Genomic DNA, 18,229 nt, shown 5'->3' on the forward strand with positions numbered 1-18,229 from the left:
GTCCATAGCGTACTTTGCAACCTTTGCAAAGCGCTGCGTAGGGCAGTCAAGGGAACACCTGCAGGAAGCGTATCAGGGGAACGCCATCAGGAAAGGGAGCCAAGGGAACACCTTTATCAAGGGAGCCAACAGCCTTAAAAGGGAAGTAGCCTAAATACCTTGAAGGGAGTCATATGTGTAACGAGCGTGAACACCCTCAAGGGAGTTTCCCATACTCCCCTTTTTTCTGGGAGAGCTGGTGATGATACGAATATATGGTACTTCACTTCCGTGTCAATTTCGTTATGTCAATTTCTACACCCAAAGCATAATATCACGGGGACGAAGACAATCTTTATTTTCCAAGACAATACCTTCAACCATCAACAAATTTTCCACAGAGGGACTGAATTCTTTGACGCCAAATGCTTTTGGTCTGTGTTAACAGTATCAGTGTCCAAACTGTGGACATCATTGACGCCAAAGGCACAGTTCTGGGGCTCACATGGGGCTTGCAGTAGAAGTACTCCACCAAGCTCTTTGAGCGTCCCTTGGGGTAGAAGATAGGGGGAACCGACAACGTCGCTGGTCAAGGGTGCGCTGTGTAACGAGAATATGTATGTGCTCCTTGTCTCAGGTTTCACTTTACAGATATCGTTAATGTTCAGTTTGCATTCCAAGGTTTCATCCAAGTGGTGTCGTGATATTAATTAGAACCAGTCATGAATCCGTGGAACTATGACACTCATTCAGTCGCATAATGTAAAACCCCACACTGCACCCACAGTTGCATAAAAACCGCACACACTGGGTCCCAGAAACCGTCCCTTATTTCATACTCATTCAGTGTTTCAGCAAACAATAGGCTTAGACCGCTTCTACTGTAAGTGATCCTTCTGAAATAGTTCCCAACACTGCAAAGGGTCCCTTTTAAGTACCTCTCCCCCCCCCCCCGACTTGCAAATCGTCCCTTGCGATTAATCGCCAAATTCCTAACATTCTCAATAAATTAGTCCTATGCAATCAGTCCCTAACTGCCCTATTTTTGTAGCAATGCAGCTACGCCCCCTAAGGAAGTGAAATAAACTCTCCTCCTCCTAGAGCGTACGGCGAGTCGTACGCTCAGCTGTTTTGACCTTTTACTGCCTCACAGCGGCCGGCCGGGGTTGCGCAACCTTGACACTGGATGGCGCGTCGAAAGCCGTTGTCGAGTGGAACATGAAATGGTAATGAGTTGTAGCCATGCAAGCTTGCATGAGTGGAGGATAAGAAGAGATAAAAGTAGATTGAAGTAACAAATTCAAGCACAAGAACCTTATTATGTGTTCCTAACTTATAGCGAATAACAGATTGCACTTTGTCGTGAAGCCAGTATATATGACCCGTAAACACGTGGGCAGAAAACTTTCGATGTTGTGTAGATATAGAAATACAGGGTGTTACCCTATAAAAGTCTACCCGTGCCGCCATGCCGTACTCGCCAATTAGTTAATGCAGGTGACACATTGTGCGCTCTTCATATAAAGCTGAAAAGGGCATTTAATCTTGGTAAATTTCGAAGTGATTGAGCGCCGCAGCGCGAAGTTATAACTGAAAACGTGCAATTCCCGTAGTCAAAACATTCAAGATGGCGGCGTTGAGAAGAGCAGTTGACATGCTGCTCGCCAGACGACGACGTGTCGCATACTCTGCCAGCCGGATGGAACTGCAGTTTTCATTTCGCTTTCATGTAACTGTCGTATTTTCCTCAGAAGTAAGCAACTTGAGGAACAAAAATGCCGACGTACTCAGCAGACGACACCCAAAAGGGATGTAACATAACGCGGGGACGTCTCTGCCTGGATGGACGGATGGATGGATTGCCAGAGCGATACGTTGCCGTCTGGGGAACTGTGTCACAACTGCGATTCACAACACCGCCATCTTGGCTGTTTTGACTATGGGAACTTCACGTTTTGCGCTATAACTTTGCGTTACGGTGCTCAATCACTTCGATATTTACCATGATGGAATGTTCTTATGAGTTTTATACGTAGGCAACACATCGTCCCACCTGCATTGAGCAATTGGCGAGCACGGCATGCCGGCACGGGTAGACTTCTATAGGGTAACACCTTGTATATAAAAATGTGTAGATATAAAAGGAATATTGAAAAACATAGGAACTACAGAAAGATATCAATATATATAAAATATTCAGACACTTCACAACTTATTTTGCTACCGAGGAACATGCAATACTATGAATTCAACAATTCCCAAAATGTATGTAATACAAAAGTAAGGCATCAAAATACAGAACGTATACTCTGCCGCCGCTCCCACTGAAACGCATTGGGTTATTCGAGTCGGATAATATGGTTCCTTCCACTTGTGTTCCTTGTGAATTCCCACCTTTGTATTCACATAATTATTTTGAATAGATCAAACGAAGCAAATTCTCGATCCCTCGACCCCTTCATCGAAATAAAAATGGAGATAAAGGGGTCGTATACCAGGTCATGTCCCATGAAAAACAGTGTGAACATAGACGGCGGCTCAAGACCACGACAGCGAGCGTGTAAATGGTAGCCAGCACTGAAGAAAGCTAGAAGCAAGTGACGCAAGTTAAGCCACGCATATAAAGCTCCTGCGAATGACCTCACAATTAGAACATATACTAGAGCACCAGAAAAACAAGTTCCACGTTTCGTTATTGTTCTTGAAACTTGCTGCTCTCAGACAGACCACAAGAATGCCGCGTCAACTGACCTCTTGCGGAAGTTATTCAAGCAGGCACAATGTAGCTCTTATACTTTGAGCAGCCGGTACTGCTTATCTCGCAACAAACCGGAGGTTCTGAGGCAATGGAGCGGTGACGGTATGAGACTGCTCTGTCATGTCGATTGTCTTTCCTTGTTCTGGAAGCACAGTAAACTTCTGCAGAATACTCGTCAGGTACAGGAAGATTTCCATCGTAGCCAAGGTTTCCCCGGGGCACATGCGTTTCCCTGCAATTCAGTTTTGTGCTACTTCAGATACACACAGGTGCCTCAGACTCTTGTCGTATGTGCATGACTATTTTCTATTATATGGTCAAAATTGGTTAACTCACACATGCTTTTTATATACTGTGTTTAATCGTATTTAGCTGATACAACATAGTTTTGCCAACAAATTAGCTGCCTCGTGTTCAGCGTTGTTCAACGCGATGTGGGTTTTGGTGGCAGTTACTTACCTAACGAGAAAGAAATGAGTTGTTCTGGCCTGTCCGCGAGCTCAGTGCAGTTGTTCCGAAGGAACCTCTCGGGGATGAAGTCTTCCGGGTTCACCCACACCTCCTTGTTCATGTGAACTGCCCAAAGGTTAGGCATTACCACGGCACCAGCAGGTAAAAAGTAGTCATGCACGAACGTATCTTTCGAAACGCTGAAAAAGACACGGTAACACCAAATTATGTCAAAAGCTACGCTTTCCTCAGTTGCTGTTGTAATTGGATGACAAAGTGTAGCCAGTAATAGTTCACGAGAGGTTTACGCCAAAACGGTTGACTTGGTTAATGGTTCTAAACTTTTGATGAAGTTCACATGTAGTAAACCGTAATATGGCAAGTGAGATCTTCACAAACCATGAACTTCTTAATACCCTATATATTGCTCACATCAACGAAGCTTCAAAATGGCTCCCTGGACAAAATATTTTTCAAGGGAATTACATTCAGAAACATGCATACATATCAGACCGACGCAGTAATGTTTGGCGCTGCTTCACAGTCTACTTTGCCAAATTTCTTCTCTTCAGAGTCGCACTGCCTCTGCAGCTATGGAAACCCCAGAGATAGTGACATACCAATGACGTTGCCCAGGCAAATGAATCGGAGCACAGAGCAGGCCACTGACTTCGAGCTCGTTTGTTTCGTGTCCGCACTCCAATATACTAAGCGAAATGCCGGGGATAAACACGCTGACTTCCACTGATGAGAGTGAGTTGTGACACAACCATATCCTGTGGAACACGGTGGTACGTTTTTGGCTGTACGAGAACGCCCGGTGCTAACCCAGAAGTGACATTTCTTGACGTGATCCCAGACCAACCGCGACTTCTAGAAGCCAGCTCGGCCACCGGTCGTCGAAAGGCATTCCAGCTCAAACGTCCCAGCGACGTTGCTCCATCAACGTCTATTTACAAGAAAAAACTATATGATGTTGGGACATGCGTAAACGTCCACCAGAAAAAATATTCCCATAGAACGACCATAGGGCGGGATCGAATGTCAGCCCCGTGCCAAAAACCACGCGCACTTTGGCGCTTGTACAGGGCATACGGCTATAAATAGATAAAAAATCCTATTAGGTCCTTTTGAGGACGGATAGCTTTAGATCTGTCAGCTTCCGTACCTCCAGCGATCAGCGTATTAAAGCGTACTGGACAAGCAAAGTCAGCACACATCGTGCCAAGTTCGGATTTTTTTTTTTCGTTAACAACGGTTGGCTAAAACCAGCCGATTATACTTTTATTCGATAGTAAAGTACGCATACATTCAAAAAATATTTTAGATCATATGAGAAATGGTTTATTTCCTAAAAAATTGAGAAGTTTTTGAGCAAATGAGCCTTTTGAGCAAATGTAGGCAAATTGGCGTGCAAGAAAAGGCATTAGGAAGGGAGTTCCCTCCAGGACAGGAGCCGCTCTCCCTTCCTACATATCAACCGGTTCGCTGGATTTCTACCCATCTAAGAAAGGACATTGGTGGACGAGTTACGGATCTAATTTACCACCGATGTAAGCATCAATATCCCTGCTACCAACACTGGAAGTATCTCCAGGGCGTTTTTATTTATCGCGCGTGACGAATTTTTAAATTTGCCATTATACAAGGAACATGAAATGGCGCGCAGCAATGCTTTCGCGACATGCAGCGGCGTCAGAAGAGATGCTTGCGAGGGGCATCTGTGTCCTCGTGCTAAGTACACCGTAATGAACAACGTAAAAAATATAGTAATGGTGCAGTGATGTTACACGCAAGATGTCAGCCTATTTTTGTGTGGCTGTGTGGCTCCCTGCATTTGCACGTTTGAACTGCAACTTGAGGAGCAACTCCTTATACCATCAAGATGTCGGCGAGACCCGAAAGATACCCCCAGAATTTGTGGGTACCAGTGTCAACTATATGTGCGCAAATACCCTCACGTCTTGGCTTCGAGGAACTGTGTTAATTAATTTTCTGTTCATAACAAGAAAGTGAAGGGCACGAATGTGGTTTCCGTGAACTTATCTCCAAGCGTACCATCACTGGGTCTCGTCCCTGGCGACCGTGTTTGACCATGGCCATGGTTGTTGGCATGGCCGTGCAACCAGTAGCTTAAGCATCTTCCACATCAGAGAGTGCCCATGATGATGAGCGGGAATGGGGAAATGCGCATCCTGGGCTGACTTCTAAGGGAACTATGCACTAATTACACTGGCGCCTGCCTTGCGGTGAAAACAGCAAATCATTGAGTTTTTTGGAACTACGGAATGAATGGTTCGCAAATCTGGGGAATTAGAGGCCACAAAAGGAGATCTGAAACCAAATGTGAGTACTACTCAAACGACCCACGGTTGTAGGACAAGAAAGACGCAATAAGGTCGTAAGTATTGTATAACGTCCGCAGTATGCCGTGACTGAGTTCCTCCACTCTGCAACTCACTTGGTTGATGCAGGTTAAAGTTTGTCTTTGATGATGCTATTCTTCCGACAGTTTCAAAAGACACTCGAAAAGACCAACTGTGACGCCGCTGCATGTTGCGAAAGCAATGCTCCGCGCTATTCCATATTTTCTCGTACTATGGCAACTAAAAAATTCGCCACGCACGATAAACAGTAAACGTCTTGGACATACTTTCAGTATTGGTAGCTGGGAAAATGGTAAGTACACCGGTAGTAAATTCGGATTCGTAACTCGTCCGTAACACGAATGCTTATTTGCTTTCTTTTTTTTTTTCTTTTTGCCAACTTTTTTTCCCCAACTTTGCAATTTTTAGGACAAAAATTGTCACATTACCTAAAATATTTTTCTCCGCAATGTATTGTGCAATGCATTGTATATCGGAGAAAAATACAATCGGCTTATTTTAGCCAAACGTTGTTAAAGGCACTGTAAAGCAGTAGACCAACAGGATATGCTGGCGACGCGGCTTGAGACTTCGTTGCTTGTAAATCCCATATGCGGAACCATACGACCGACAACGCTCTCTAAGTATTTTTAATTTAACATGAAAAATCCGGCTTAGTGCAGCGGCGCGACGCCTGGTCTCGACCAACCCCCTGTGCAACGGGCAACACTGTCGAATATGTATTATGCATGCAGCACTATTTTGTCGTGTGTTGTTCTTTTGGTGGCTATATAATTTCGTATCATATTTCCATAGGGGTGCAGAGACCCCTGTTTAGTGTGTTTTTTGCGAAATAAAATCAGAAATGAACACAGCGCTGTTCGGCTGTCGGGCCCAGTGTTATACGCATGCCACGTGGTTGCCGTGGTACGCCTCCACGTGGTAGGCGGCTGAGAGTACGGATCCCTTCCGAATACTAATACAGTGTTACCCGTAATCTTTAATTTTAATTTTCTAATTAACTGCACCACCGACTGGAATGAAATTTGCGCCGTTTTTGTACTGATGGCTTGGACTATCGAATAGCCACGCTAAATAAAATTCAGTTTCTGCTGCTTTACAGTAGCTTTAAGGAAAAAATTCCAAACTTGACACAATGTGCGCTGACTTTGCTTGTCCAGTATATTTTAATGCGCTGACCGCTTGACGTATGGAAGCTGCCAGAGATGACACTATTCTTGCTCAAAACGACTCCATTCATTTTTTTTTATTCATGTACAGCAGTATTCCCTCGGCAAGCGCAAAAGAGCGCCCTGGTTTTTCGCATGGAGCCAACATTCGATCCCGCCCTGCGGCCCTTCTACACAGCGTTGGAGAAAAAAAAAAGAAAAAAGGAAACAAGTTTCTAGTGCACGTTTACGCATGTCCCAACATTTTTTTTTCTCGGAAATCGACGTTGGTGGAACAGAGATTTACAAGTTATTGGGTAGGGAAACTGTCTTCCTACAAGGTGTGGTTTAACACTTTCGTTTCTGCTGCATATATGATCATTTTTGTGTGGTTTGACAAATACATTTTCATTTCGAAATATGTAACTACATAGGAAAATTAGCCAAATGAATGCCCTCTCGAATGATGTAAGTTTCATAAAAAAGCTTTCCATGTATTTTAGCACACAAAACAGCTGGCGCAAACAGCGGAAACCTCATGAATATATGTCTGTATTTTGAACAAAAATATCAGTCTACAAGTTCTAAAAGACACAAAATGTGGCGAACCTTCTCACAAATAAGATGTACGAATATCAACGCTCTGGATCAAGAAGTTAATGAGTTGTGGAAAATGACGTCAACAGCCACGTTGTTCACTAACTGAGTGGCAGAGTTCATTGAAGATTAACAGAAATGAACATCGTAATGTCTGCAGAAAACATTAGTTTCATGCTCCACTTAACTGACGTACCACATATTGCTAATTCGGCACTCTTCTAATCCTTTCGGTTACTTTTGAGACAGGGAGAACAGCAGTAGTGCAAGTTGGATATCTCCACACATTCAGGACAAAAATCGTACTGTGTAACGCCTTCGCAGTCGTTATTTGCGTTGTAATAAACGAAATCGCATCAAAATATGATTCAAATGCTTGCATTGCGCATTTACGAAAAAGTTCCGCCGCGGAAATGCGACGCCGCGACGAAGATAAAATCCCCACACTGCCTCCCTGGCGCAGAGCCAGATGCATAAATCTCTCCCACAAAGAAGAGGTAAGACTGAAAAACGAAACTCATTCTGTAATTCTTTAGCGTTTGTAGTACCAAATAAGGGTGACCACTCGTCCAAATCTACTTTAGGAACCGAGTAGTGCCGCCACGAAACGTCGCTTTATGGACGTTGTAAGGAAAGACATTATCATCTTGTGATCATACTCTTCCCCGAAGAGGACTGTGAGGACGCTGTCCCCAATTTTCTTCCTATATTCTGCTATTGCTACTGGGTCGACATTCAAATGCCGCACAAGGCTCGTCGTTGAACCGGTCGTCGTCTTCGAATTGCTGGTGGACACGTTGCGTTTGTATAGGAAATTTCCGCGAAGAAGCCCAACACAAGGCTTCTAGCCTTCTTCGGTTGCATTCCGGGACACTTCCTCTGAAACCCGGCTTGACCTGATAGCGGAGGACTACGCGAGGAAGCTAAGTTTACAGGGCGGTGCGTATGTAAGTAAGAGGAAGAGATTTGGGCAGGGAGAGGGGGACATATCTGAGGCGAACAATTCCCTTTTCGCGCCCCGACCTGATAACAACACTGATAACACGCCCCAGAGCTTTCACATAAGATAAAGAATAAGACGTGATGTATAATTGTAGGAACGATCGTTTCCATAGTTGTACATCGCGTCTTATTCTTTCCAGAGACTTTCTAGATATCGGGAGATTGCCGGATGAAATTGGCAGGTTGGCGCCTGTGATAGCCTTCTGGACGACAAATTGACTAAATGCGAGTTCTAAGGGTGGAGCAAGGAAAACAGCTACGGTCCGCAGACGGTACACAGACTGCGTAATTTTATGATGATACCGTCATTGTCAAGTTGGTATCAAGAGTTATTACGAGCTAAAATAGAGGAAACTGACAGTTTTGCGCCAGTGAGTGCCACTTGGGCGACGATTCGGCAAAATGTCTGAAGTACATAGATTGGGCTGGTTGGTGTAAATCGATAAGCGACCAGCGAACAAACACGAAACAACAACACAGCGACTTGTGTGTGATCTTGTGTCCTGTTTGTTTGGTTGCTTGAAAATGAACGATTTGACCAAACGCTACTTGGCAGGTTGTAGCATGGGAAACAGGTACGGGGCGCGGACTCATACCTATTAAGTATGGATATACAAACTACGTAATTAAATAATGACATCTTCGATATCGCATTTATATCCAGAGTTATTACTAAATGAAATGGAAGATATGGACAATTTGGCATCTGCGAGTGCTGTGGCGCTGCGAGTGGCAATGATTTGACCAAACGCGACTTCGTTGGACCAGAGATTTTGATGCAGAACTAAATATATTCAGAATCGAAGGCGTGTATATTCCCAAATCCCAGCAGTGGGTAGGAATATAGAAGGTCACGGACACACGTGGCTGTGACGAAGTAGAGAACACGGAGTGAATTTTATTTTAGTGTATTTACAATACTATTTACCCATACATGTAGGTACAGTCGCATGTGGGTAGGCCACACGGCAATTTATAACACAGGAACAGACAATTACAACAGATGTTGCAGTTTCTAACTTAAAGTCCCGTCAAAAATAACAAAGACTGTTTACTATATACACATTAAAAACAAAACTTTCGTGCAGTAGGCTGCACTTCTTCAGGTTTCTTAAAGTCCCATGTCAGATTTTGCCTTCCGCAGGTAGGAACATTTGATTGGCTGAAGTGTGAGAAAGAAAAATCAATTACGAAACCAAAATATCATGAAAATGAGCTTTTTTCTGGGGAGTCATTTTGAAACGCGTTCGGTGGTGTGTTATCGCATCTCTGAATGACAATGCACGTCTGCCGCCCCCCTCCTGGAAAGGAAACATTTCCGTGATGCGATCGAGCGGGTGAAAGTATTTCTACCGAGGTGACATTCGTTCCTTAGAACTATAAATGTAGGGTGCATCAGATGCACCGTACGGATCGTGTTGCATTAAGTTTTTTTTTATTTATTGCGTGTTACGCCGCGAAGTAACTGCGGCTATGAGCGGCGTACAGACGTCTACAGATGTCTGTTGTATTCAGTAGTATAGTTGTGCGTGGAAAATGTAAGGTGCTCCAAAAATAAATTGCATAGCAATCAGCGAGTTTAGATCAGCTTGAAACGAAACAACAATAACGCGTATTGATGGTGCGACACGCTTCTTCAATCCCAGCCTATTGCTTTCAACTTGATCTCCAATGTTTATTGTGGATTTCCAATAACCAGTTGTATGGATCCGTGGTATGAAGAGCGGCATGGGATTGAGTGTAGCCTGTATAAGGGAGTAGAAACTGGAACAGCGTAGAATATCGCCGGTGGCGATTAGACACCCCACCGCCAAAAATAAAGTTGTTCTTTAGCAGATTTGGAGATTTGGTGTTTCCTCGAGTATAGTATTTACTTCTCGCTTAAGATGAAGCAATGCTTAGATAAGGGTAATCAGGGCTCTCACACACGCGGGCCGCATGTGCATGGCTTGCAGTTTATGGGCTTGCAGAAATAGCAGCACCCTCTCCGGATATCATGCACGAAAAACTATACGGAGCACAGAGAGGCGCAGAGAAAAAAAAGAAAAAAGAAATAGAGGTGGAGTAGTTATGTGCGAGGGTCATTGTGTGAAAATTCTTAATTATTTCTCTTTCCCTAATTTTTTTTCTTTTTCACTTTGAAAATGCAAGCAAAATTAACAATACAGTGTGTAAACCAACAATTTGAGTGCTCTAAAACGTTGGGATAATCGTTCGTGAAGAACTGTGTACGAAGAAGTTTAAACGCCTTTCAAATTTTCAGTGTCTCATTTGGAAAATAAGCCTCATTTGTTTCTGTTGGTGTGTCAAGTGAAGATTTTCGTTAATGGATTGTATATGCGAATGCCTAATAACTATACCGCTCAGCTGTTTACGCTAAGGTACTTCGCTATAATCGCGGTCCTTTCCAGGGATTTCATTACCCCCACCCCCCAGGGAGGTGTACACTCCACCTGAATTTTTCCAAACACCCCCTGTAATTCATGAGATTTCCTGATACAGCTTGGCCACCAATGCTTATTCGCGTTTTTAGCCATACGACGCCGCACAGCGGTGAAACTCGGGACTAGCCGATCCAAGTACACACGGCCGACGACCCCGCGTTCACTTGCGGAGAACTTGCTGCTTTTCGCATGGGTCGCTGAGCTGCACCTGTATTTTTCTGTTGAAATCATGGATGAAGGAAACAGTGCACACAACGACCAGCAAACTAAACCAAACGACTTTTGTTCTGTGCCACAACGCGACTATGCGCGCCGAGGGGACAGCCAGTTTGTCTTTCCACGTTTTCTTCTTTCCACACATGGAACACCGCCTACTTCGACGCATCCTCGGAAGAGATGGATTGAGCGACGCAAAATCAAACCCGTTACATCAGCAATGCTTATGTGTGTATGGCAGAGCTCTTGGAGCGGTGCTGCCTACATATCTGATGAACGTTCTTTTTCTTTTCTTTCTTTATTTTTTTTTTTTCTGAAGCACACTTCTGTGCAACTCACGTCAGGAAAGGAAGCAAAACCTAGTCTAGGCAAAACACAACAATATTTTTCAAACTTGAGTAGCCATTATGTGCAATAAAGTACAAGGGATAGCGCGAAAACGTATATTAAGTCAGTTTTGTAACTGTGCATTTGAATCAGCGCGTCAAATCACTTGGGAAAGAATGCAGAAAGAATGCGACGTTTCGTTAAAGTTTCCCAAAAACATACGCATCAGTGATACACGGATGTGGCAACATTACCCTATAAATTCTAAACTACATTCGTACACGCGCTACACACTTAGAAGACCTTATCTGTAAGTGAGCATCAGCACAGACATCGTGTGCTTGCATGTCTCTGACATTCCTGCAGCACGGGACACTCGCTGCTTGCTATTTCGGCCTCGCAACCGGTAAACGTGAAATTCATCTTCACGAAGTGTGGTTGATCAAACACGCCGGAACTTCGCAAATAATATGCGACAGCTATAGCCTTCTCTTTGGACAACTCGGTTACGCTTGCCAGAAGTATATGAGCAGCGTTTAATACTGGTTCGCCTTCAACGCATCGAGAATCAACATTGCAGTTCAGCAATCTCAAAATCGAAACTATAAGTGACGACCTGGATACGTCCGCCATGTTGGAGTTAAGATGCGCCACCTACAGGTCGTCGAAAACGCGAATACCCATCGCTCCACTCCAAATCACGAAGACATCTTATCACGCCGGATACGACATCTTGCCTTCTATGCGCATTGATGATAGTGCCAGCCGCAACAACAATGACAAAGAATAAATTGTCGTTGCTCTTCGGTGCTGATACGAGTTGCGCAACGGACTAGAAGCTGATACCTGCCGTTTGAATTCAGCATGAGAGAGCCGAGACGATATGACAAGGGGGGAAAAAAAACTTGCCAAGATACGGGGCACAAAAGTGAGCTTGCAGGGCAAACCGCCGGCAGTCCGATCGTTTACACAACAGCAGACACCTACGAGCACTGGTGGTAAAGTCTGAGGAAAAGACGTCATAGATGAAAATACATATCCGTTAGGAAGGCGTTTGAATTTCACTGTTCCTGGTAATCAACCAATTTTTCTCGAAGTGCAGCACACATAGAGAGGTCCATGATTCACTTACACGTCTACCTGCAAGAAAAGACCCACAGTCTCCTTCTGAAACATTGCATCACTCGGCGTCTTCTTTGAGAAAAGAGTAACCTTTCTGCAACCCTGGTGATGGCGGGGGCATCCAAGGAATACACCACAAAGAGCCACTAAGCACTTATACTGGGATTTTAACAGTGGTGACCGCAGAATTTGGAAAAGGCGGCTGCAGAGCCCTTTAGAACGCCCGAAACCCTTTGTATCATGGCGCCAAAGCCATATTCGAAACGGCTTATGCTATTGCCCTTCCCACTGCAATTGTAACGGAGGCGACCGCTAAATCCGTAAAAGACCTCGCAGAGCCCTTTAGAACGAGCGAAACCTCTTTAATCATAGTTCCAAACAGATATTATCAACGACTTATGATGCTCTTCTACTGGTATTGCAACAGAAGCGACCACAAAATTCGGAAACGGCAGCTGCAGAGTCCTTTAAAACGTACGAAACCCGGTGTATCATGGTACCAAAGGCATATTCATGACGGCTTATGTTATGCCTTTCTACCGGGATTGCGCAAGAGGGGATCGCAAAATTCTGATACGGCGGCACCAAGGCCTTTTAAAAAGGGCAACACTCCCTGTATCATGGAGCGAAAGAGAGAAAGCTATCAGTGGCTTGGTGCAATGCTATTCTGCTGGAGTTCTAACACAGGCGATCGCCAAATTCGGAAAACGTGACAGCAGAGCCCTCTTAAACGAACAAAGCCCCTTGTGTCATGCTGCCAAAGACTTACTATCAACAACTTGTACTATGCCATTCTACCGAGATCATAACACAGGCGACCGCAAATATCAGAAAAGGATGCAGCATAGCTCCCCTTGTATCATGGTGCCAATGACACGTCATCAATGGCTTGTGCTATGCCCTTTTACTGGAATTGTAACAGAGGCAACCGCAAAAAACGGAAAATGCGGCAACACAGCCCTTCAAAACGGTCGATAGCCCTTGTATCATAGTTCCAAACTCATATAAGTATACGCAACGGCTTATGCTATTGCCATTCTACTGGAATTATAACGGACCCGGCCGCAAAATCCATCAAGGGCTGCAGCAGAGCCCTTTAAAACGGACAGAAACCTCTTTAATCATGGTGGCAGCCATTTTACACACATATAAAGACCCGACGGGTTATGTTATGCCCCTTCCTGTAACTGCATCGGAAACCACCGCAAAATTTGGAAAAAGGCGGGAGCAGGGCCCGTTACAATGACTCAAATAATCTGTATCATGATGGTGCCAAAAAGATAATATGAACGGTTTGTACTGGGATTGTAGCAGAGGCTACCGCAACGTTCGGCAGCAGATCGAGCCCTTTAAAACGTGCGAAGCCCCTGTAATCGTGGTGCCAAGGCGTACCTGTTTCCCCTGTACATGGAGAGGTCGCGTTTCAAGAAACTGCTTCCAAAACAACACTCGCGAAGGCACAAAAAAGGAAGAAAAACAAATAAAATCCTATCAAATGTGGGGCTTAATGTCAGCACATATAAAAATATCAAAAATGTCTTCAGCTGGTTTTACAGTATGTATACATGAAATCCAGATTTTGGAGTTTGAGCCCCGTACCATTTTCCCCTTTTGCACCCTGAGAGGTCGCGTTTTACAAAATCGCTTAAAAAATGGCACTCGAAATGGCCAAATGGCCAATTTCATCAGATGTGCAAAGCTGATTTTCTAATGTGTATATCAGAAAGTAAGATCATGGGGTTTGAACCTCGTACCTTGTTCCCTTTTGCACACAGAGGGGTCGAGTTTGATTAAATTTTTCGAAAACGGCACTTGAAATGGCCAAATAGCCAATTTCGTCAACTTCGGGACTTAATATCATTTGGTATAACAATAATATTAAAGATATCCTAAGCTCATTTTGCAGTAGTAATATGCGAAAATAAGATAACGGGGTTTAACCCCGTATCTTGTTCCCCTCTTGCACCCTGAGAGATCGCGTTTGACAAAATCATTTGCAAAACTGCACTGCAAATGGACAATTTTATGAAGTTTCATATAAAAGCGATATAAAATACAAAACAGTATTATTTGTAAAATACTCACTCAACGCAAAGTTGTCTATTCTGTTGGAGATTCGGAAAAATGACCGTCTGCCTTTCGAACCGCTTCAGAGCGGCCGTACAGTCTCAGCGCATGCGTATTACGATAATACTGGGACTTAGTTAGCGCCTAGTAGGGAAAACCTGTCTGAGTAGCAACTTTAAAGGCCCTGGGTGCATCAGGATTAACAGTCACACATCGTGCCTTGGTTGGTATGTGGCCTGGACGACGTACTGACTAAAAATAGGCGTTTCCGGAAGTTGACTGTCATTGTCGAAAAATCGTAGTCTGTCTAAACATGGCCCCCTGTGCAAAAATTGACGGAATCCCCATAAGCGCAATGCCTTAAATTCATTTGGCCAGGGTGCACTAGGTTTATATACTGCTAGCGCCTTTCATGTCTCCAGTTGTTCTTTGCATGGTGTCCTTCTGTATTAGACGATGGCATTTAAAATTTCTATTCTGTTTAGCTGTAATTGGCATAAACGCCGACTCCCATTGAGTTCACATTGTGTAAGGGCGCTTCCCGCATAGCGGCTGAGCATAGTGGCGGAGCGCGCCGGCGGGAGGGCAACCGCGAATTTTGGGATTGTGTACTGACGCACTTTCTTCACTCTCATCAGACATCTCTGAGTTTTATGAACTAGTAGAACTGAAAAAGACAATCCCACCGAAGAAACGAAACCACCAAATGCCCTCCCCCCATGTCCGATACGCTTCCGTGCGGCGAGGCCTCTATAGACAGTTGAAGCTAGTTTGCCATTCAGAGCCACTGCTCAGTCGGTACCACAGTCGAGATTAGCCGGACCTAATAGTAAAAACAAGACGGCACAATTATGGCATCTATGATGGCAGTGCTCACGGGTGTGCCGAATGCGTGTTTCCACATAGTGGAATCGTTGTGACAGGCTATATGTGATGGATTTTGATGTGTATCTAACGCAAGCTCGAAACGATATCGAGTACTCTAACGTTGACGACTCATCATTTATCGAGTCCAGTATGACATCAACACGACCCGAACTCGAATTTTCGATTACTTGAACAGCCCTAGTAAAAATGTGTCAGGAAGGAAAATCCACGACACGAGAGACAGGAATGGAAAAAGAAAGCACAACAAATTTAAAGTGGTTTATTTCCACCCGTGACCTTCCACAGCTGGACATGTTAAAAGTGTGTTGAGATTAGCCTGCGCTTTGAACGTTCTGCGTGTATTGTCATTCTGTGTTATTTGAACGCACGTACCATCTGGGGAACCCCATGGGAGCGATTGTCCTGTACCGGTACATTTCCCATATGGCTGCCATAGTAAAGTGCATGTGGTTCCTGTCTTCCCAAGTAGGCGCCCGTTCATTCCCAATTACTTCTTCAATCTCCTTCTGGATCTTCGCCTGCATAGCGTTGGCAACATTAGCATCAAATCATAACTATCATTATATCATATGACATCACAATTATGCTTCACGGAATAACAATGAAACAATATTATGCATGAGACAACTCAACAAAAAGGTACTCTTTGGCGCAGGGCTAAACGTGTACGAAAATGCAAGCTGCAAAGCACACCATCTCAGCAAACGAAGGGCGGCCCTTGCGCTGTGACCGTACATGATTTGCGTGCTGCGCAACGACAAACCAGACCTTAGGTCGCCGTGGAACGCGTGCAGAAAACCGGTTTTGCTTGCAAGCGGTTTCACTTCTTGTTGAAGTCACTCTACTCTTTGGCGCACATTTCTGAACATCTGGTCGAATGTAATGGCAGCACCCTTTGTCGCGTCGCAGGACGGTTCCTGGCGTTATCGGCCGCACGACGCTTAAAGGAGCAACGAGGTGACATTTAACGGGACTCGTAATCCTGCCTCATCTGTCAAGCTGTCCACCAGGAGTCAACATGCAAAATATATCGCAGCTCACGCGCCTGTTATACATGCTTGAGCTGTGCCGATCTCGACGTCCTCTCGGACTGCAATTCGCAGTTTTCACAAGGTGCATTTTTCAAAGGTGTGCCGAACAGCGCTTTCGCGCCAGCTCTGTAGGTCACCTACGTTCATCGTGGTTTCGCAAGGAACTCATTTTATTCTCTCTCTTTGTCATGTTATTCGTTGGGGAACACTCTGCACTGAAAAAGGAAAAAAAATGGATGTCATCACAGTGCTTTTTTAAGTTCATCATTTTTGCTCACCGCGACTGCATCTCTTACAGCAGCATGTCCGACACACCTGCGAACTCTATAATTGGCCGAATGCTCCGCAGCACACCCCATACGCCCTACACAATAATTCCGCGGCGTTGGTGTTACCACACAAGATGAACGACATAAAAGGAGACGGGCTGTGTAGACACTGAGCTGCATGGCCGAGTGGAAGCGGCAGCTCGTTGTAGTAGCCAAGATCCTGCTGAAGATATGGAGGTGGCGGGTTCGTGTCCTAACACCGGCAGCCCTGTCTAAGGTGTTCTAGGGGTTTTCATTTCATTTCATTTTTTTCATTTCATTTTACTACCTTAAAGGGCCCTAAGGCATTACATAAGGGGGGAGACAATATATACAAACACTATATACCTCAAAATAGGTACAACTCAATGCACAACCTTTCAAAAGCACTTACATTGATTGGCAATAGAAAATCAGGTGGCAAAGAGTTCCAGTCGCGCAAAGATAATATCAAAGGAGAATTTCTATAATACTCACTACGGCAGACGGGAAGAGCTAACCTGTAATGGTGGTGAATGCGGTCAGAGAAGAAGGGGGCAGGGGTGACAAAGGAAGACGATGCGTTGTAAAGCTTATACATTGTTATTAGTCTGTGGACCTTGCGCCTATTTTCTAAACGTGGAATTTCTTTGTGTCTCTTAAACTGTGTCATGCTGGTTTCCCTATCATAAAGGTTAAAAATAAAACGAGTGGCTTTCGTTTGGACGGACTCTAGTTTTTGAATTAGGTATTTTTGCCACGGGTTCCAAATGATAGACGCGTACTCCAGTCTGGGCCGGATCAATGAATAATACGCGATTAGCTTGACATCAGGTGAAGCGAGACAAAGTGTGCGACGCAAGGAACCCAGTGTCCTTAGTGAGTTACTACAAACGTATTCGATATGTGCCCTCCAAGAAAGGTCACAGGAAATCAGAACTCCAAGATACCTAAACATGGTCACTTTGTCAAGAATTTCGTCATTAAGAGTATAATCGCTGGGTATGTTAATATTTCGTCTGGAAAAAGTCATACATTTTGTCTTAGAGACATTAATTTCCATTAACCATTGGTTGCACCATTCAGAAAGGGAGACCAAGTCGTTCTGTAAAGCAACGCAGTCCTCTACACCACTGATTTCTCTGTACACAACAACATCATCAGCATAAAGGCGTACAGAACAATCTACACATAAGTGAAGATCATTTGTGTAGATAAGGAAGAGAAGGGGACCGATCACAGACCCCTGAGGCACGCCTGACACTACCTGTGAATAAGAAGACAGTGCACTACCCCACCTAACACACTGTGTTCTCGCAGGCAAGAAAGCACGTATCCAGTTTACTATGTTATTTTTAATGCGTAATGATTCGAGCTTACAAAGAAGGCGCTTGTGCGGCACTTTGTCGACGGCTTTCCGAAAGTCGATAAAAACTGCATCGACTTGCCTACCAGAATTCATGCTTTCATAGACGTCAGAAACAAATTCAAAAAGTTGCGCCTCACATGAATACTTTTTTCGGAAA

The 18,229-nt window shown here is 44.4% G+C and overlaps 1 protein-coding gene across 1 annotated transcript in view; it reads right to left on the bottom strand.

The window, feature by feature from the left end:
• Positions 1-2,013: 2,013 nt before the first annotated feature.
• Positions 2,014-18,229, bottom strand: part of LOC135371620 (cytochrome P450 2F3-like) — a 101,110-nt gene continuing 84,894 nt past the window's right edge. The window contains exons 8-10 of the mRNA XM_064605609.1: positions 15,758-15,903; positions 3,197-3,387; positions 2,014-2,969 (exon numbers count right to left, since the gene is read on the bottom strand). Of these exons, the coding sequence (XP_064461679.1) occupies positions 2,794-2,969; positions 3,197-3,387; positions 15,758-15,903 (513 nt within the window). The 3' untranslated portion in view covers positions 2,014-2,793. The remainder of the gene's footprint in view (positions 2,970-3,196; positions 3,388-15,757; positions 15,904-18,229) is intronic.

The sequence above is a fragment of the Ornithodoros turicata genome, unplaced genomic scaffold, assembly GCF_037126465.1.
Source record: "Ornithodoros turicata isolate Travis unplaced genomic scaffold, ASM3712646v1 Chromosome12, whole genome shotgun sequence".
Classification (NCBI taxonomy): domain Eukaryota; kingdom Metazoa; phylum Arthropoda; class Arachnida; order Ixodida; family Argasidae; genus Ornithodoros; species Ornithodoros turicata.